Below are 22299 nucleotides of genomic sequence, written 5' to 3' on the forward strand. Positions count from 1 at the left end.
GCAACAGGCCAGTAACATGATGGGGTATGAAAATATAATTCCAGAGAGGATGGGTGTGTCAGAAGTGAGGAATTGTATGGGTTCACCACTCTGTGAAAGACTGCAAGGGCAAAGAGTGCAACAATTTAAGAATAAACTTTCTCAATGTAAAATTGCAAAAAGTTTGGGGATCTCAAAAGTTTTGGAATCCAGATAAATCTCTGTACGCAAGGGACAAGGGTGAAAACAAGTACTGGATGGCCGTGATCACCGGGGGCTCAGGCTGCACTGCATCAAAAACAGAGATTATTCTGAAGTGGAAATCACTGCATGGGTCCAGGAACACTTCCGAAAACCACTATCTGTGAACACAGTCTGTCGCTGAATCTACAAATGCAAGTTAAAACTCTACCATGCAAAGAAGTAACCATACATATACAAGATCCAGAACCGGCGCCGCCTTCTCTGGGCCCCAGTTCATTTAAGATGGACTGAGGCGAAGTGGAAAATAGGGAATCATGGATTCAGCATTCTCCGGGCTAAAGAGGAGAGGGACCATCTTCTTATCAGCTCACAGTTCAAAAGCCAGCATCGGCGATGGTATGGGGGTGCATTAATGCACATGGCATGGGTGACTTGCACATCACTAATGCTGACCAATATATGCAGGAGCAACATATGCTACCAGCTTTTTCAGGAAACTCTTGCTTATTTCAGCAATACAATGCCAAACCACATTCTGTATTACAACAGCATGGCTCCATAGTAAAAGAGTATGGGTGCTAAACTGGCCTTCAAATATTCAATATTTTGGAGTGAGATGCAGGATAAGCTAGCTAAATACACAGATACAGTGAGATCACCCAGGTATTTAAAAAAATTATAATATATTTTATGGGCACACATTAGGAAGCGTGTGAAACAAATTATTTTTAATCTTGTGTTTTTATACAATTTCAAATGTATTCAGAAGTCTTATTCTTTGCTCTTCATTCATAAATTCTACTAAACTAACAGCATATTTGTCTGGTGAACAACTCTTATGAGGCACCTTTCAATACATTTTCTTGGAACTAGAGTCATTAAAAAGTTAACATTTAGGGCAATGTCTCCTTTCAATATACAGTGGGTATGGAAAGCCACCACCACGTTTACCATTTGCTGCCTGAAATTAAATCACCAAATCTGTCTTTTTCCGGTTGTATTTACAAACAGAAACCTACAATATTCAAGTGAAAAAATAAGTCTAGAAAACTCTAGAAAAATTCAAACTAAACCGGAAAATACCCTATTTGGATAAGGGAACACAACATGTACAAATAAAATGAGTAAGAAATCCAATTAAAAAACAGTCTAATGAAATACTCTACAGTACACAATATCCAATAATTAAAGTGATTACAGCTGTTATTAGTTTTGTTGTTTTTATCACAAATAAATATTTGCTCAGTGATCCTTGAAATTGCACTCCAACTCCAAATTACAAAAACTAAAAGTGTGTGACAAAGAGGTATGCATTTTTTAAGACCTAATCTTTTCTGCAGCACCGTCACAAAATCAAATTTCAGAAGAAAACATCAGGATGTCACTGGTCCTCTCCCAAAAGCCAGAACGTCCGTACTAGCCCTTTGCCCTGTAATAAAGCACAAAGAGAGCAAAAATGTAAATGAAACTTGGAAAATGTCTTTAATATAAAAAGCGGTCAAAAGCCAAACTATTTTTAGCCCATGGTCCAGCTGTGGCCAGTCAACTAAAATGGCTGCTACTTCTTAACAATGTTGTATACTTGACATTATTTGGTGTCTTCCTTCATGAATACAAATCAGATATAGGGTTTATACAAATGTGTTTTTTTTTTCTAGATACTATTGATAGACTTCCACGCCATGCCTGGCCATAGCATATAAATCGATTTACTTGGTTATGCAGAACCAATGCATGTAGCACTTAAAGCCTTTTTTTGATGTGATTACACATTTATGCATCCCCTCATATCCCCTGTGATAGTACACTGTTTTAATGCAACGTTCATGTAAATTCCCTCAGCTGACAGTCTATTGCCACATTTGCCACTTTGGGAAGAAAAATACCATTCATTCAGGTGTATCACTGTTAGCAATAAGAAAGATGATAATTTATTACATTTGTAGAGTGCTTTTCATTATTCTGAATAATCTCAAAGTGCGTTAAATAAATAAAAATAAATAATACATTTACAGCGCTGGAAAAAATTAAGAGACCACTGCACCTTTTTCTTTCCTTTCCAAAAAGGTTGAAAAGGAAAGTGAGGAACAGAAGCGTTAGAAGTCAGAAGTATTTTTTGACTTTCTGGAAAGGAAATTTTTTCAGATAAAAACATGTTTATCATTGCCTCATTAAGGGATGAGAAAACCCCAGGCTGAGGCCAGGTTTCAGTTATCCACATGAAGTCAATCTTCTTGTCCAATATGTGGTGATGTAGATTGAGGGATTTATTATTGAGAGACCGAGCATTAAATACTCCGATGCTGATAGACAAGGGAGCTGTAGATAGAATAGGAGCTTTAGATGGAAAAGGAGCTACTGTACATCAACTCTTGGTAGAGGACTCAATGTACTGACATCCACTGCCTGTTTTTTAAATTGTCTCGTATGCAAAGGTCATACAATATTTCCAAGTACATCAGGAGCATCCATCGGACTTGGCCAGTGTCGTTCATCAGTCAACTCTAATGGGCCTGTCGTGCTACTCTCACTGAGAGTGCAAACAACAGACTTTAGTTTGGTAGATGGTCTCCTACCCCCTTGTCGTCCTCGTCGTCTGCATTCATTCTGTAGGATCCCAAATTGAATGAGGATCTCCATACACAAGGTTGTTAAAATCCTTTCAAAACTTCACAGGAAACCTCCTGTGTATTGGATTAGGAATGACTGCCATTTCCGGAGCGTTGTGCCAGTCATTTATCAGGAGAAAGAAGACAATGACGATGAGATGAAGATCCAGGGGATGAAGCTCTAGCTCTTGCTATGAACATCAATACTGTTTTTTCAGATCAAAACAACCAGCAATAGAATAGCTAGTTGATTCTAGAAGTAGACCAAATGTTAACTAATTGATAACCTTATTGATAAAATAACTATTAAATATTTGATCGGGCTATCAAAAAACTAAGATTATAAAAACAATAATGCACATAAAACACACTTAAAATAAAATAATAAAGGTTTGCAGGATTAAACTACCACGGCTTCTGCTAGGTGCCCCAGTAACCATGGAATTAATAATAAGATGTACTTAATTGTCTGTTACCTTGCTGAGAACATTCACATTTATATTAGCACACAACCCATTACCATCATGTTTATAGGTGACTACACAGGAATGGTATAAGACCCAGACGCAGAGGGATGGTTGCATGTCGTAATGTTTAATCCCAGAGGGGGCAAGGCAAAAATTGTAGTCAATGAAAACACAGCACAGGTCGTTAATTTTCTTCAGGCAGGTAATCAAGAGGGCTAGGCAGAACCGTAGTCAAGGTAAAACAGGGCTAAAGTCAGTACACTAAATCCCTTAGAGTAAACAGGCACAGTACGTCGCTAACACAAACAATACCTCATAATGGACAGAAGGTGGGCATGAACTAAATAGACACGCTAATAACGCACAGGTGAAATTATTAAAGCCAAGTGATAGTCAAACTAAGGACGGAGCATAGAAACGCGATACTAGACAGTGACCTAAACAATACGAAAACCCGAACAGTAACGAAAAATTAACCCAAACAAACTCAAACCCAAACAAAAGTCATTGCCCCTAGGGCTCCACAGAGTTATGATGTTTGTGGTAGTATTATATCATTTTGTTAATGTCAAAGATGGTTGTTTAGTGGTAGACCCAAGAGCAGGGTGTTTTTAGTATATCTACATATAAGATGTTCCAATTTTATATGTATGTGTGAGAAGAATGATCTTGTACCTTCATGTGGATGTCACCCCTCAGCTCACAGCAGAACATCCCAAAAGTGTCTAATAGAGCTTTGGTGGAGCTGCTTACATGGATCTGCAATGCTGAGAAACGTAAGAGAAATATCACCACATGAATTCAGAATGGCCTAATAGAAAAGCAAGTTTGTTTTGCCCTTGTCATCTTTGAAATGATTTCCAACAGAGCAGTGGCATCGTTAGGCCTGGGCATCCAGGGCTCTAATCCCAGATCATTTACGAATAGCCCCAGATCTCAAATTGACCAAAATAATAATAATTAAAAAAATAGCCCCTGATCTACTCATATATAATTCTGATCGCTCATTATGAAAATGTAGGCTGCTACCATATACATCTTTCAAGGTAAGACCCCTCTAGCTATGTAAACCCAGGTATAGTCAAAACACTTATGAATCCTTTTTCAGTGTATATTAAAATAATGTTAACCTGTTTTATAACGTTAACCTGTATATCTTATGTTTTAGATACGGCCAAATGCACCACTTGCTGTGATTTCAAGAAGCTTTAAGGATAGTAAGACAGAATGTATGTTTAAGGATGGTTGGTATTACACAAAAAAACTAAAACACATTCCATAGGGTATCTTTAGCTGTCCCTGTGAGAGTACCCCTTTTTGGTTACATAGTTAATCTTTGTTAATTCCTTATGGTCTCCAATTATTCAATCTAAAACTAATAGGTTAAACTAGGAACCAAAATATTTCTATTAGAACCGAAAAAGTTGATCCTACAGGAACAACCAAACATTAATTATTGAACCCTCTGTAATTTGAGTGTCGGAGTGCTATTTTATTTTAAAGGATAAGGCACAGTGCACTTTGGATAAAAGGTGATAAACTAGAATATTCCCTTTTGGTAATACATGAAAGAATAAATCATCCACGGCACTCCAGCTCCATCTCCTAAAAACCTTCATTTGCATTGGATTTACATATTTCAACAGAAGATATTTTACAGGAAAAGAGCGACCTTTTGACTGTGTAACGAATTGTGAGCTTACGTGAGCCGTACGACTCCATCCGCGAGGCAGTGTTGACTGTGTCTCCAAACAAACAGTACCGGGGCATCTTCAGTCCCACCACACCAGCCACACATGGACCTGAGAGAAAGATATTAAAGGGGTTCAAAGCAATGGTTGGCTGTACTATTGCCTCCTAACAAAGAACCTGGGCTGTCATTTTTTTGTTATTATCCAGGAGATCTTGAATCACTACTCTGCATCATTACTAATGTTACACACTGAGAAGGTCCCTGGAAGATCATTTCAGCATTATCCAAATTAAAACTGTGGGAGAAAACCAGAAAACCAAAATCTATAATATTGAACCCTCTCCCCCACATACACACACAACCCTCAACTGGACAAAATATTGCAGCTTACATATACTTTTTAGTTATTTTTTAATAATTTATTAATGCACAGTCTACTATTTTTATGCTCAGCCCACTGTTCTTACTTCGCTTATTCCTTTGGTATTGATTGTTGCACCAATAGCCAGAACAAATTCCTTGCTTGTGGTGAAACTTACTTGGCAATAAAACACCTTCTGATTCTGAAAACACACAAACTAATGTTCACTAGACTATTTTAATCTGGGCCGTTCTTCGTACCTGAGTGGAGTCCAATGCGAACTTTGAGTAGCTGCTGTGGCACATACGGGCTGTTGTACTGCCTCATGCCCCGCACCACTGCGAGAGACATACGAGCTATCTCCTTGGCATGGTCATCTCCGTTCCTAATAGGTAGGCCAGACACTACCATATAAGCATCGCCAATGGTCTCCACCTGAAAAAGAGTTAATCCAACACAGCTGAAGTAGTACAATTTTCTTTATTTATTCACCATCAGGCCTTTACACGATGGAAATAAGACTTCCCCAGTAAAATATAAAAATAGGCACAAGGTGCCATTACACACACTGAAATGTAAATTTGATTTCTTAAAATTCTTACAAACTGATATTGTGTTTTTGTATGTAATAGAAATACAGTCCAGCCAGTTGGTCTACCTTGTAAACATTGTAGTTGTCGATAATATTGTCAAAGAACGTATAAAGGTCATTCAGCATGTTTACCACCTGAAAAATAAAGGAAAATCACCATTAAAGGATCTTTCGTTCTCATAGCACATACACATGCTTAAACGAGGCTTACAAATACACACACACAAATAGTTGAGAGGTGACAAACTATTTCCATTGAGACCCAGCTCTCTGTGTGACTTCCTAAAATAAGTTGGCGTCCATGTGTTAATTCCATTTAAGAGTCTGAATCCTACAAGCCCCCTGTACATGATACCTTCCAGTCACTCATGCCACATAACTTTGCAGCAAAGTTGCACCCAATAATTCCACCATCGCCCAAGGGACATATCAATACACCGCCACTATCCCTTCCATCAGGCAACGTAGCAACATTGCTGATATAAAGCACGTCTGTGTGGCCAGAAGGGCGCCCTACTTCCTGTGTAGTGCACTTCATTTGAACAAAGCTGTTTGTACTTAGGACCCAATTTGGAACGGGCAGGTGTGTAAATATGGACACGTAACGGCCATTCACAGTTTGGAGCAATGGCTTAGATGTTAGATTCAGAGCCTTGCAGGATTGGACAGAACAGTTCATATGGTAAAAAGGTTGAGTGGGTTCTGGTCTTCCACGCTGACAACCACAGAAGAACCAGCGTCTTAGCTCCTGTTCAAGTTTAAAGGGAAAAGCGTTCCTGTGATGTATCCAATGCACTGAAAGTGAGTTAGGATTCGTTAGGGATTTCTTTAGATGTGTTAAGAATGACGTGCGATGTGCGAAGAATCCTATTTCGGTACAAGGTTCTCCCTTCCGGAAGTTTTCACCATGGGGGATCTTTAGCCATGTTGCACGCAAGCAAACGTGAATGTGTCGACAGGCGGATGACAATGCTCTGACAGACAACCTTAAAACATGCAGTGAGTGAGTGACCATGGAAACACACAAGACAGCTGGATATAGCTGTACTCTAAAGCATGCACTTGTCTGGCCAGTTCTATTTGTAATATTTTACGCTGGATAGCAAGCTTGCCACGAATTCAAACCTCTTACGACCGCTGAGACACTGAAGGCCATAGGCGTCAAACTAATTCAATGAATGGCCAGGTGTCTAGGGTTCTAAGGCCTCCCTGTAGGATAGGAAATAGCTTAATCTGGATGTTTAGTTCTCAATCGGAAACACAAACAAATTATAGCTATATGACTGTGTGTTTGTGCACTTGCCAGATTGGCATTTCAAATTGCATGTGGTTCTAACCTGCTTTGCTGTGAACTGAAGGCCTTTCTGTGAACATGTGTGCAAACTCTCCTGATGGTTCTGGACGTGGCAAATAGCAACCGATATTTAGCATATAGGGACAGGACACAACGCATGCCCTATCCTCCTAACCCGGTTCCCCAATTCCTACCCCGTCAGTGGGCGGAGAGGCGGAGGTTAAAGGTCGGCTGACTACCTGCATGGGCGTGAGACTAGCTGACAGGGCGGTGAACCCCTCGATGTCGCTGAAGTAGATGGTGACACAGTCGTAGGTCTCCGCCTGCACCGTCTTCCCAGCGATGAGCTGGCCGGCCACCGATCTACAGGACAGAAGCCCAATGAAGACCGAGCAAGGAGAGACGGAGAGGCCGGTCCAGACACACACACACACACACAGTGTACACGCAAATACAACCAAATAAAACACACGGTGACTAGACAGACCGCCAGTCAAAGGAGGGCAGACACCACGCGAGAAAAAGAAAACGAAAGAGCAACTGAGACAGACACAAAGGAAGATGGAACACATGCGGCACACGGCGCCCTTCGCGTTCGCTCGGCAGCACGGGGGCGACCAAGCGCCGTGACCGTGTGGAGGTGGGTTACCGTGGCAACATCTGTGTGAGGAGGCCCTCGGCCCTCCTCTTCTCCTCAACAAGCTGGGCGGTTCGCTCGCCGACCACCTCCTCCAGGTTGGTGGCGTACTGCTCCAAGCGGGACAGCAAGTCGTCCAGAATGTTCTCCTTCATGCTGCAGGTGGAAACAACACGCATGGGTGTGTGTGCAGAACCACACACACAGCTGACACACGCGCAGACACAGCAAATCACACGCAAACTGGAACGCCAATGCACAGAAACGGACACATTACACGCACCCAAGGAGAAAGTCATTAGTTGGACCCTAACCCCTTTTTAACACCACTTCCATTTTACTCTGTAATGGTTCAGGAACCAAAACTAATGGGTAGGTCAACTGATCTGCCCTTGGCACTGGACACCATTGCTCCAGGCTCACCATGCTCAGTGCTGGCTCTAGACTTTTGGGGGCCCTGAGCAAAATATTATTTGGGGCCCCCTCTCCCCTAGCGGTCGGAAGCCCCCTAGCCGTCCAAGGCCCTAAGCGACCACTGTTGTTGACCGCGCTGATCCGTATTTGTGACCCCACGCAAAGTCAGAAAATGCATTACCATTTCACACCTACACACTAATAATAAATATAAAAACCTTCTCTTTCAGACACTGGCTTCGCTTCTCTTACTCTCTCTCCCTCTTTCCATCTCCGTGCCGGATTCCCTGCGTGTCGTGACGCAAGCTGTCAGTGCATGTCCCTAATGACTGTGTGTGTGTTTGTGTGGACTGACGTGTGTGTGTGCAGGTGTCTGTTACGCTGTGTGCCCTCCCCCCCTCCCCCCCAGTCTCTTGTTCCCTGGAGACGGAACGTCATGTTGCCAGTTTGTGTACCAATATTAGGAGCCTGTCATCCCTAACCCACATAGATGGGGCCTCCAGCAGGCTGACAACCTCTGTTCTTTTCTATTACCTCACCTGGGTTCAAGTAATATTTATTGACATGGCAAAGACTTGGGCGTTTGCTTTGCGGCGCCAGTTGGCCGTGGCTGTAGATTCCGCCGCTTGCTCACTCAAGCATGTATCGAGTGCGTAAAAGAAACGGATAAAGTTTGAACCCAGGGTCGGTCTGTATCAGGCCCTTCTCATCAGCATGCCAACTCAAGCGGAGCTAAAGTATGGGGAATGAAACAGATCCGACTTGAACCCCGGATCTGTCTGTAAGAGGGCCTTCTCAGAGATGTAATAAGGCCTGTACTGCTCATGAGGAAACACAGAACCAGAGGGTGGGAGTGATAGGGTGGAATCTAGTAGAGCCACACGCATCTTGGGGAACGCTGATAAAAAAAAATATGCGTTGTTTTATCTTGTGGTAGCTGTCACGAAGGAGCTTTCTTCTTCATTCCATAACACCTTTTTTTAATGAGGAATGTTAATATGTAAGAGTTATGTTCAATTATTCAAGCCATTATTCACGAGGGGGTGTGGAAGATAGACAATGTGCTGAGGGTAGCGGTTGTTCTTGGACACAAAGTGCCAGCATACAGCCGTTCGATGCGATATATTTAGGTATATGTTGTGTGTACTACATATAGCACCTAGCCCAGAGCTGCCTTTTTGGTAAACAAGTTCGCAAAGCAATTAAAACCCAATCAATCTGTAATCCCAGTGGTTTACGGCCTGATAAACCACAGCTTGCAATCATTCAGCATCCAGCGTTCAAACCCGATTTATATTTACTTTCTTTTTATGTTTTAGTTCCTGTTTTGACCCCAGGAAAAGTGTCCATTGCCTTGATGGCATCGAATTCGGATTCACATATTAATAACGACTGGGCGCTGTTGTCATAGACTGTGTATGTTCACCCGCTGGGGCAGAGTCTCTTCACGGTCACTCTGAGGCTGGAGAAATCCGGTCGGTCGCTTGGTCTCTCGCTCCAGCATGCACCCAGAAGGGCCTCCAGCCCCTCTGGACACTCTGCCCCGGCCGTGTAGGGTCTGAGAGGAGTGTCTCTGATGCTGCAGCCTGCCTTCACCCGCTCCACTATATCTGATTAGAGCAAGGGGAGTGGAAGGAGGTGGAAGGGATGAAGGGGAGATTTGGACAAGAAGGGAGAGAGTGACAGAGGGGGAGAGTGAGAGTTTGTTCGGAGGGTTCTACGCTGTAACGTGGCTGTGAGGACGAATGCCTTGCAACAGTCACCACTTACTTGTGCAGCGTGAGCAACTGCGCGTTCGCAAACACACACACTCACTCACTCACACACCAGAAGCGTGGCGTACCGTGTGCATTCAGCGTGCTGTTGGGTATGTAGAAAGGTCCCTGGCGGTACACAACCTCCTGAACGATGACGCCAAAACTGTAGACATCCCCTTTCTGTGTGCCGGCGGGTGGCATGCTGTCCCTCAGCAGCTCCGGGGCCCTCCACAGCAACGCTAAGAGTAGGGTGACAGGTAGGCGGGGGCGCCAGAGTAGGGAGAAATGTGAATCCAGATCGGTGTACGACTGCATAGTTGTAATGCCTTTTAACTGCTTCTCTCTGGCTCTCGACCCACCCTCTGCCCTGTCACTCCCTCTCATCGTATTATGGTCAGATTACCAGAAAATCCACGTTGCGTGACTTCCTACTCCTGATTCTGATTTGTGACCACACTGCTTACATGTCCAGTGATCTCTGGACCCACACCTGCCCTCGTCGTCCTGGAAAGGGGGTCTTCTGAGGGGACTTAGACCGTAGTCGGTCACCTTGAGGACAAAGCGACTGTCCACCACGCAGTTAGATGACGACAGGTGACCGTGGGAACGCAGAGGACTTCGGTGGAGGTAGTCCATCCCCTAAAGAGGACGCACACAGACGGACACATGCACACGTAAACCACCACATGGTATCACTATACTTGTACTTCAATACAAATTCCAAAAATGGATTTGACCTAACCCTTATCCCAATAGTCTGAATCCTAACCCTAAATCTAACCCTTAACTCCTAAATCTAACCCTATCCTTAATCTGACTAAATTAGCCTTTATTGGTTTGTAAGGACTGGTCGAATTTCCTCCGCCCACAGGTCTTAGATTGGAGAGAAATGTACCTTGACAATGTCCAACATCAGGGAGTACTTGAAGCTCCAATCGAGCTTAATGGAAGCATTCTTCAAAATGTCCTGGAGTTTGGGAGTTGCAGTAGAGTTTATTGCTCTTGCGATGGATTGAAGAAGCAGCGAAAGGAGGTTCATGAGTGTACAGAGACGTGGGTGTGTTACCTGCAGGCTCCCTTTAGGACAATACTCTGTCAGCAGGAAAAAAATTGGAGGTTCCAGACAAGCACCGATGAAGCTGCAGATGTTTGGGTGGTTCAAATCTCTACACTGCACACACATACCCGGAGAAGATTAGAGAAAGACAGACGTAGGGAGAGGCGAGACAGATTGTAGGGCGAGACAGATTGTGGAGAAACCATAAACATCTAAAACAGATATTAGAAAATGATTATGAAACTTACTGCATCATTATTCATAAACATGCATATTACGCTTCCACTCTCTAATCACACACAGCAGCAGACAAACACCCACCCACAGCCAGGACCTCAACACAAACATCTCCACAGCGAGGCACTCACCCTTTTCAGTTCAGCAAGCAACTCTCTGTTCAGACAGACACTCTTCACATTCAACAGTCGGACTGAACAGATGTTCTCCTGAAAGAAAACGGAAAGAGACAGAGCCAAAATGGTTGACTAAAAATAACAAATATATAATGGCACAGCCTGGCTTGAAATCAATATGAATCATTCAATTAGATTTAATTTCACAGGAGCAGATGTCAGTGTTTGGAGGGAACATCATGCTAAGTAACTCTGTGTTATTTTCAGAAAGTCTCCAAGGGTAGATATTCCACTTCTGAGGTTTGGTGGGAATTGAATTTAACTGTGGCCAGCAGTGTGTAGCCAGGACATTCTCTTGGCCTCACTCAAACAATCCTATCTCTCGACTCTCTCTCACCTCCAAGTCAGTTGTAGGAAAAACCCAAGGCCCTGAATGCCACTTCATAAAAAAAAGTGTTCACACCCAAATGTACGGTTTTATTTCTGGGAGGTGCAGCTTAAACCGATGACTGTTTGGTTTAGTAACAACATGGAGACATGCTAGCTTAGCATAGAGAAGTAGACATGTATACGACTGTAAAGTCATAGAATAAATGAATGAATGGAATGCAATCAATATGAAATTCAGCAAGACACAGAAAATATTAGTCCTACCAAGGTCAATGTCAATCATGTCTACTATCGGTTTAACTGGAGCCTCCCCCCATTCAGAACAGGGTCTTATGTATGTACATCATCTACTCAAAGAAGGCACCATAGAGTCATTAGAGCAAATAAGAGAGGAGTTTAGCCTTCCCAGAACAAACATCATCAGGTGCCTGCAGATAAGGGGCTTCCTGACAAAGAAAATGGACTTAGACAAGTTCTATTCCCCAACTGCATTAGAAAAGTTATTTACAAAGTTACAACTAGGCTCCTTGGGTGCAAAGATCCCATTGCATTTATCAGACTTTGCAGTCCAGGGACTCAAATAGCTCCTTTCAAGTTGAAAGGAAGTGAGAAGCTGGAAATTTTAACAGAGACTGAGGAAGAAATCTCCTTTGAGGCCCACCGAGTTACCTGCTCAAACTCACGGAAAACATTTAAATGGAAGATGGGTAGTAGATACGTCAGAACGCCACATATACAAGCAAAATGTATCTGGCATTGCCTACTGTAGTAACTGCTGGGGGAACTACGGGGAGCAAGTTCGAAATGTGCATACATTCCCAAAGTTGAGTTTATTGGGGTGATATGATGCTCTAAATGAGGAATATATTTTAGTAATCACTCAACTCTTAGTCACTCTACTGGGGGTAATTCCAGAGAACATGGATGGAAGTGGCCAAAACTACTTTCCCAGATTCTTGCAGGCAAACTTTGTTTACAGTAATGAAATATACTTCCATTTGTTAATCTGATGACATAACCAGGAATAAAACTGCATTCAAGTTTTTATGCAATCACAAAATGTTCTAAATGGAAAATAAATATTGACTTACAAAATACGTGTTTACCAATCCAACATTGAGAGTTAAAACTCAAGGCCCCTTAATAAAAAGTCATAAAAGTGTTATTAACATTAACGACATGCAATCGATTCTCTGAAACAAGTAAAATGAATACCAATAATGGCTAACAATTTAAATGTACATTTCTCACTTTATAGATTGCCGTTCGGTGGGTGGAAGGTTTGTCCGTCGTATTTTCTAGGCCGGACTCCAGAGAAGCATGGATGGACATGGAGTTGATGTACAGTACCTAGTAAACACACAATCTACTTTATAATACATTTTATATGAGCCAGAAAGAAGGAGAGAGGGAGAGTTGTGGAAGGTCGTTGGGTAAAGGTATGGTAGTAAACATAAAGCAGTAAAATGTTCAATATGAGCCACATATGCCACTTCAATTTAATGGATATGTGAATTTATTTGATCCATGCCAATGAAGTAAATACATATTCTTTATTGTTGGTAGTGACTTTCATTACTCTGTGAACAAGGCAATGAAAGGCATGGTGTATGAGAGTAGGTTTTAAAGTGTTTTATCAATTTACCATCGCCAAAGCAACATATGGCTGTATATCTGTTTATCTTAAAAGCATTACATTTCTATTTTCGCAATCAGTTATAAATAGCTCAGTGTGTTTGCGGAGTATAAATCAATAATGAAGTGACAAAATTCACAAAGTTGTCTGTTGTGCACTTAACCATATCTTTCGCTGAAATAACATACTGTAAGGAATACAATATGAAGTTGACTTTCATAGCCAACTTCATATGCATGTCTTTTTTTCTGATGTCTTTGGAACACAAAAGTGTTTCAGTTTTTGCAGTGCAATGCAAACACCTATCAGAAAGGAATCTGAAGTAGGCTGTTCCTGTAAAAATGGTCAACCTTGCAGATTGAACACCACTCATGCCAAAATAGAAGTGGTCAAAAATGGGCCTAAATTATAATTTTTTTGGTTTGTTTGGGTCAAACCTCCCAAAATTAGGAAAGCCATTCCAAAACAAATGTTGTAATCATTTATTTTAGGACTTTCTATTGAGCCATGTTAGTGATTTTCATTCCATTTCTATTGAACATAGCGATAAGTCCAAATGTCAACCTCATTATGAATTATTTTCCAAAATGTTTCAATATGCCTACAATGATCCTAAACAGCTAAATCCAACACCAAATTAAAAACATGTAATCTGAAAATAATTCTATGTTAGTTTAAGAAGGCAAATATATATCTAGACTCAGACGCAACACTGCATCGAAGCACTGCAGGGAAACGGAGAAGGCAAATGTAGGCAGTGGCGTCACACCAGGGGAAAAGGGGCACTAACGTGTAGAGGGGCCCTCGAAAATGTTTGAATCTTGAATAAAGAGGGGAGGAGCCCTCAGAGACCGCCTATATACAGGACCCAGCATTTTGTGCTACACCCGATTGTAGGAAAGAAAGGCTTTGGGCTTTCAAAGCAAAATGATATGCACCCCATATGGCACACAATTCCCGACACGTTGCGCCACTGATTACAGGGGTCCATAGATTTCCTGTCAGAATAATTGTGATATATAGTGAATATGTTGCAATTAAAGACGCAACCACCCTCTCACCTTTCCTGTAGAGGTTGAGCTGTGATCCATCATGGTGACATCACCTGGGCTGAGCCTCCACAGTATCACAGACACCTTCTTCTGGATGATGTGCTTCCTGTGTCAGAAGAACAGTTCTTCCTGGGTCAATATTGCTGTGAGGACCTACTGCACTCAGCTTGTACCGAACACTAGATCTGCAATGACATCAAAGTCTGTTTTTTGCAGAGTAGATATATTCTGTTGTATCTACCTCAAGCAATCCAAGGGACAGCAATGCATTTTCATTTAAATGTTGGTGTAATATTGATGCTGTTTCCTGAAATCCTCCTATCTCCAAAACAGACCATTTCCCATGAACTAACAAACAATTACAAAATGTTCAGAAACTATTCAAAGTTATGTTTTTAGTATTAGTAAAAATCTGGGGGAAAAAAGGAAATAAAATCGATAAACCTTTCATCAGATATCAATTAAACATAGCTGCCGGAATATCAATTTCTTCACACATGCATGTGCTTGTGAATGGGCCAGAACAAAAGGTGTGAAATCTGCCTCAGGCAGTGTATTTAAATTACATGTAGGAGAACACAGTTTAGTTTCTGGTTAAATGTGGTTACTGAGGAAATTCCCATACCTGTTATAAAACTAATGACCTATAATATGCTTAAAATGTCAAACCAAGCTTGATCTATTAACAATATCAAGTTGCATGTCTTGTTCTTTTAGCAAAATAACTCCCTAGTGAAATTTCACTTTAAAAAGGATCTTTTCATCCATATCCAAACCATTTTATTGATGTGTCCTATATTCACATTTGTGACAAACATTTAATTGGATAAAAAACAATGATGTCCTCCACCTGAGGAATTTGAGCTGGCTAACTGTTCAGTCTACAGAAGGATCAGCTATCCATTCTGTGATCTAAAGACATTCATCTTTTTTGTGACTACAACAACATTGTTTTGTTGTCCCTAACCCTCCTACAGAGAAACGCTGCTTTTTAAAGGATTTTATAAGGAAATATATTTCACTCACATTGATAATGTAAGTAAATATAAGTCATATTTCATTGAAAGACTTGAAATACTGGTCAGTCACTCTTGTAAAACTGGTGGGCATCAACACTTATTCTTCATGTTAACATCCAAGTTCACTCTGCAGGCAATCTTTCTGCGGGCCAATCTCTTGTTTATTCATTGACTAGCAATGAAGACACCATTCATATTAATTCATAAATGTTCCCACTGGAAAGGATTATTTAAAAGTGTTCATTTGGATGGGAAAAGTCAATTTCCCCCTTGAAAGGGTCACATAAGCCTCAAGTCTGAGACCTCTGCGCTAATGACTGGTGTCTCACTCTCCCACCATCACACACACACACACACACACACACACACACACACACACACACACACACACACACACACACACACACACACACACACACACACACAATTACACACACGCAAGCACTCTGAGTTAAGAACTAAAGATACAGAACGAGGTACAGATTCACATTGTTCATTTACATCCATTGTGCTAAAAATATTATCAAATGTATTGTCATCCACCTGCTTTACCCAACAATGTAAAACAAAATGAGGTAATCCCCACGTTGGTGGCAAAACCTGTTTAATTACAAATTGGACGAGGATGAGAGAGACACAGGGAAGAAAGGAAAGAGAGAGAAAAATAGAGCGCGAGCAAGTGTTTTATTTGTTAAAAACACTAGAGCTTTGTTAAAAGCATTAGGGACTATCCACAGTTTGTGTTTGTGCACAAGTGCTTATACCTGTAGAGAAGACAAACGATCAGTGTCCCAGTGGCCAGGAGAACAGCAATGGTCCCTACAGCAACTGCAAACCTTCTTTCTGTAACACACATAGGCTATCATGAGCTTTGATAACTGTTTTACAATCTGAAATGGTTAGGACAGAAATACGTACAACCCCAGATTCAAACAAACTGTTAAACCTGGGTATGGCCAGGGTATATCTAGTCATTCGGTTTCTATGTTCAGGTAATCATCCCTTGGCTCATTCATTTCACCTGTGTCTTCAGTCTTCCTGTTTTGCCTCCCGAGTTCCCTGTCCCTTTGTCAGTTATTGTTTTTAATGTACGGTACCCGTCTTGACCTATCAAACCTTTTTGTGTTTCAGTAAATCTTTGGAATTAAGTCTTATCATTGTTACTCTGCGTTTGTGTTCTGCCTCATCCCTGCAATGTGACACAAATCTAATATTTGTCTGTTGCTTTGACGGTTGTACTACTTTCTCTATGAAAAACTAGTATATATCTCAGTATATAATCTTTAATACGCTGTTGTTTTCATGAACCAATGTCCAACAAAAACTATTTGTAATTTGTATTCTTGCATCTCTTCCACATTAATTCCTTCTTAACATCAATAAACACAAATGATGAAGGCCAAACATCAATAAGTTCCATGCATTTTTCACGGGGCCATCTGTGTGAGCTCTTGTCAGCCAAAGAAAGCTGGAAGCAACGGCAAAGAAAACATTTTCGGCCTGCATATGACATTTTTCCAGATCGGATTTCGTCTAGAAAACGATGATAACTAAGAATACAGCCCTTGTTATTTTTCAAATGCCTCCCTCTTACTTATATAGCGAGCTACTCTGACAAATCCCTGTGTGATGTGCAGTAAATACCACTGCGTAGGGAATAAAGTGTCATTTGGGTCTCATCCTGTGATACACAATCCGGGCTGTGCCATTATGAAGTGGCTAGAGGTCTACCTGGGTTGCTCTGGGGACATTAATAAAACGGTATTAAAAGAAATCCATATTTCAGTAGAAAATAAAGATTTCCTTTTTGGTCCAGCAGGCACAGGTGAATAATTCAGTGGGTGTGCAACTGTTTTTGGGAGTCCGTTCTCGTTCTCCGTTGTTCTCTGTTTCCGTCTCCTTTCTCTCAGCCCTTCCTTCTTTGTGTTCATCTCAGGGGATCACATGTCAGCACTGGGCTGGATAGCGTTGAGTAACTTACGGAGTAGCTGAAGCAATCAGGTACATTCCAAGCATCTCAAATCCTGTGCTCAACATGAATTTATTGTTCTAAGTTGGCCCAGATTCTTCAACATGTGTGGTCAAATGAAAGACACCCTGCTATCAGATCATATGTGTATACAGTCAAGACAAAATCTGCATGAAGCGTTGGAGGCAGGTAAAAACGGGGTCAGAAAGCAGTGATATGGAACCTACATCAACAGAAAACTCTGCTGTAGTGGATACATGATGCTCTGACGCCCCCTGCTGGCATTGTCATCACCTGCACGTGCTGACTGTATTTGCCAGGAGGCCATTTATCATGATGGTCAGGCACACAAAAAAAATTATTTTCTTCCATCAGTCCATTTCGGCCTCAAAAATGATATTTATGGATTTCTATTTTGACAGGAAAGAGCGCGTACATCAATGCAAATCTGTAACCAGGCTTACTCACAGCAAGGCAGGGTTAGGCTATTTCAGTGTTTGTGGTCCGAAACACTGTGTTTTGTCTTTACCTGGTGGTTTATTACATTTCCCTGGTGTCCCAGACCTGAATCAGTCCTGGATTAGAAGATGATGAAGATGGAGAAAATTGGATACCAAATATTTTTCTTTTTTTTTTGCAGGTAGGAGGTTAAGGTGTTTGATGCACAGAAATTATAACCATAGGCTAATCAAATCCAGCATATGAACAGGATGTATCTAAAGGTGTTTGCACTCTGCCTACAAGTGATTCAAATTTGATTTGAGATCATTTCTTAACAGGGTTGTGCATCAATACAAGCAAAGAAATTAACAGGAATGGCTCTGATTTATATATGGAAACAGTATATGCACATGTTGCTTCCAACAGTTAGATAAATATCAAGTATTTGTTATGAAACATTCCACAATCCAATAATGTCAGAATTCAGTGATATATGGCTAATAAATGAGGCCTGTGGAGCAAACAGACGACAATGGCGGCAGCATGAATGTTTTTCATCCGGTAAATAAATGAACAAATCAAGTAAATGTATTTTGATAAATGAATGAAATGTGAAAATATTTCGTGACTAAATAAATGTTACCATTACAGTATAACAAGAGTTGAAAGCATCAGCAGAAAGCAACATTTCACCATTCACTGCAATTTTGCTAAACAGCTCTGATACTAACTTGTCAGACTTGCACAGAGAATCGAGTAGTAGCCTTTCAGTTGATCACTTCGGTGCCATTGTAGGCAACGCATTGAGCATGCTCATTGGTGAAGACAAATGCAATCCCGCCCCACTTCCCATGACATAATTACCAAGTATAAACACTCTTCTGCTTGAGGCGTTCAATTACGCCACTGGAAAATCTTGTCTGCTTTTGTGTTTTTCTAGTGAATATGTATTTTTTTCCCCATGCCTTTCTTGGCGCACCTTGCTCTCCGAAACTCTGCAGTTCAACTGTCCATTTTGGATGACATTCCCTGCGGTTGTTGTGTTTTGTAGTTTGTCACTGTGAGGTTGCATTTTGCCATCCTTTGTTGTCTTGAGACTGTGCTTTGTTTCTTTCTCTGCTCGGTGTGGTCCTATTCACTGCTTGCCGGAATCTGCCTTGTGTTAAATGATCCCCTTGGACAGCGTTTGTTTGTTCGTCTTAGAATGTGTGTTCTGGGCCGTTTCAGTTTGTGCGAATCTTATCTCGCTCATGGGGCATAATTTTTCGGTGTAGTCCATCATGGCTTGTTCTACTGGACTCGGGACCGGCACCTGCTCTGGCTGCCGGTGCAGGCTTTCTCCAATTTGGATGTGGTGTCAGTGACTGTCTCCTTTGAGCCCTGGAGGAACGAGACGAGATGGAGTGATAGCTTGTTTAGAAACTGCTCCCATGTGAGGGGTTGGTGGTGGTCATCTTTCCCGTGTTCTGCTGTGGCATGAATGCGTCTGTACTCGTTCATGTCTGCGGAAACATTTGGTTCGTGCTGCGCCCCTCATGAGGCCCTCTGTGGTTGGTTCAAACACAGAAGGGTGGGATGTTAAACGTCCTGCATATGGCAAACTGCTCACCATTCCTTTCCTAAAGGGTTTCTCCGGCACACCTATTGGTTTCACGTAAGTCAATTTGGAGGACGTTTTCCTCCATTTGGCAATCTACCCGCCTACGCAGGAAGAATCTCTGGCTCAGTTTGTGGCAGTAGGCCTTGAATTTGGGGTCCACCCGTTTTGCCTATCCCTGTCTTCCTGACCCTTCTCCCATGTGGTAGGGGGGTATTTCCCTACGCTGGGACAGAGAGATCTGAGTGCTGGCTTGTTTTTTATGGGGCGATTGGCTGATAGTAGTACAGTCATGCCAGGCGGTGCCATTTCACACTTCTATTCAGTCAATCTGTGGAAAGAATGGCCTGACTCCAACCGAACACGTTTGTTTTTTGGGTCTCGAGTTGAATTTGGTTCCCAAATGCGCATTAAACTCCTGTTACAGGCGGGATGCTTTTGCCATTCTCGTTTTCGATTCCATCTTGGAGAGCATGTGTGTTGCGCCACTGCTGGTCACACCTCTTCATTGGTTATTTTTATCCACCCCCATCCCCCCCTGGCTGAATATACAGAGCTGAATCGTGTAGGATTTCACGTCGCAACTTTGTATGCCTCCCTTATGCCTCCTCACGACTTTGTACAGCCTACCAATCTTTGGTGCATTGGGCTGCGCTTTCCGAGCCACGCCAGTCCTTCTGTCACAGAAGCCACTTCTATGGCACTTTGTAGTTTTTTCTGTGTCTGAGATTTGCACGCCTGCCACGTTATCACCTCCATGCAAATTGGTCCTGTTCCGCCACCTGGTCTGGCAACGGTGGAGCTTTTGGTTTGGTGGCTTGGCAGACTCGCCCGTCGCGGCCTGTTGTTTCTTTGCCCCATTTTTTGGGGTGAGTTGCCTCAGTCTCCCACATCAGAGTTTATGTGTCCCCAAAATGGCGTTGAAGTGACCAACCAAAAGGGAACCTTTGGATATGAATATAACCTTTATTCCCTGAAGTAGGGAAAGAGGTGTCTCTCCTTTTGGGACCCACCCACCCGAAATCGGTTAGTGCAGGTGTTGGCTGGGGAGCTCCCGGCTGCTTCGCACCTGCAGGGCCTCATCAGGTGGCACAGTATTTGTCATCACCACTTTGCAGTGGTGATATATTCCCCGTATTTGCACCTCATTTCCTCCCTCTGGGAATGAAGGTAAGACTCATAGCCAAGAGACTTAGAGGTCTAATAGTGTAGTAAACACTAAGTACCGATATTGGTGCAGAGCTCGTTTTTGAAGCCACAATCTGGTGTGTCTTTCGGTGGCATCTTTCTTCCTCCTGGCCAGTAGATCTCATTCACAGACTCATAAGCCTTATTTGTACCAAAGTAGTTGGCAATAACCTGTCAAGGGAGAAGATACCATTACTATATATAATATGGTCATGTAAACAACTTCGGCACATTTAAGGATGTTTGTATGTCTTCATAAATCATATTCAGACCACTATCAGTCATTAGTGTTAATACGGGTGTTTCACTGTTTGACGGGCTGTGATACATGCAAAGGATTTGGATGTGAACTCTGAGTGGGTGCGTGTGGTGGGGGGTGCAGAATTGAAGAGAAATAAAAAACTGAGAAAGAGAACAGAAGAGAGAGAACAGAAGAGGGAGAAAGGTGCAAATGAAAAGGGGGGGGGGGAATGAAGCTGGGGATAGAACAGAGAGAGTTCAGAGACACAATCATATAAAGCAGGGGTTAGAACTTGTTTAGGGAACAGAAATGGAACCTGGAAAATAAATAATATTTTCATATAACAGAAACGAAACCCGGAAACAAACGTGATATTTTGAGCGATTATTTGAAAAGCATGTGAAGTGGATAATAACTTTCTTTTAATTTCCATTATTTAAAGTGTGTGGCATCCTGCCTCTAAAGTTAACAAGACTGAATTAAACAATAACATTCCTCCTCACTTACAAGAGTATGGAGAGGTTTAAGATGAGAGGAAGTGTCTAATGTTAGTAGATTACAAGTAAATGCAAGTTAAGAGACAAAAACATTGTAAGAAAATAGAGTCAGTGACAGAAAAAGAGCAGTGGAGTGATAATGTAATAGCTTCTGACTTTGAACTCTCCGTCTTGGAGGTGTTTCATCATATAGGCCGACTCCCTGTCTCCGCAGCTGTCCATGGTAACGTCACCCTGGATACCTAAGAGATACAGTCCAGAAACACACACTAAATTAGTGATCTTTTATTTCCAAGTCAGTTGGAATATCCATATGTCATGTGTCATAAATCTTCAATAGAGGCACATGCTGTTAATCTCACTGTAAAATCTATGGAGCTGATGTTTTGGACTATTTTCTTTTGGAAAAAGAACCTCAGTGGAACTGCTCCAAAAATGACCATTGAAAAGTAGCTGGATCACAGCATGCTTTTCTGGTGGCTCTAACTGTCAATACTTCATGAATGAGTAAGAATGAGGCATAACACTTTTTTTCATAATCTTCCAGAACAAAAACAAAAAAATCTAAACACATTATAGGTAAAAAATGATAAATTCTGTCTGAAGCCCAACAAAATGTTTTTGTAAGAGTACTACACTGCATTATCAGCCCATGCTCTACAAGGGATTGTATTCTGCAGTTGCTGTGTTGGTGTGTTGTACTTCCAACCATGTGTCGGCAGGTTGCTTAGGATTCAAACCTCAAAGAGTCTGATTCAAAGTCAATTGGAATTTCTGCAACATTTCTATTTGTACTGCATACAAGATAAAGTATCAGATTTTTCATTTAAGATATTTTTCCCCATTTCATTA

General features: G+C 41.8%; 1 protein-coding gene across 4 annotated transcripts in view; it reads right to left on the reverse strand.

The window, feature by feature from the left end:
- Positions 1-858: 858 nt before the first annotated feature.
- si:dkey-37g12.1 (atrial natriuretic peptide receptor 1) overlaps positions 859-22299 on the reverse strand; it is a 43439-nt gene continuing 21998 nt past the window's right edge. For 3 of the 4 annotated variants that reach the window (XM_020043784.2, XM_010888533.3, XM_029118355.2), the window contains 17 exons: positions 21604-21689; positions 20748-20880; positions 16279-16357; positions 14505-14601; positions 13059-13157; positions 11433-11510; positions 10903-11178; positions 10472-10646; positions 10094-10246; positions 9677-9860; positions 7849-7992; positions 7439-7562; positions 5972-6040; positions 5574-5748; positions 4963-5061; positions 3935-4026; positions 859-1612 (listed from right to left, as the gene is read on the reverse strand). In XM_020043784.2, the coding sequence (XP_019899343.2) occupies positions 1565-1612; positions 3935-4026; positions 4963-5061; positions 5574-5748; positions 5972-6040; positions 7439-7562; positions 7849-7992; positions 9677-9860; positions 10094-10246; positions 10472-10646; positions 10903-11178; positions 11433-11510; positions 13059-13157; positions 14505-14601; positions 16279-16357; positions 20748-20880; positions 21604-21689 (2111 nt within the window). In that variant the 3' untranslated portion in view covers positions 859-1564. The remainder of the gene's footprint in view (positions 1613-3934; positions 4027-4962; positions 5062-5573; positions 5749-5971; positions 6041-7438; positions 7563-7848; positions 7993-9676; positions 9861-10093; positions 10247-10471; positions 10647-10902; positions 11179-11432; positions 11511-13058; positions 13158-14504; positions 14602-16278; positions 16358-20747; positions 20881-21603; positions 21690-22299) is intronic. The other variant, XM_010888535.3, reaches the window with a different exon arrangement.

This window comes from Esox lucius, chromosome 25 (assembly GCF_011004845.1).
Source record: "Esox lucius isolate fEsoLuc1 chromosome 25, fEsoLuc1.pri, whole genome shotgun sequence".
Classification (NCBI taxonomy): domain Eukaryota; kingdom Metazoa; phylum Chordata; class Actinopteri; order Esociformes; family Esocidae; genus Esox; species Esox lucius.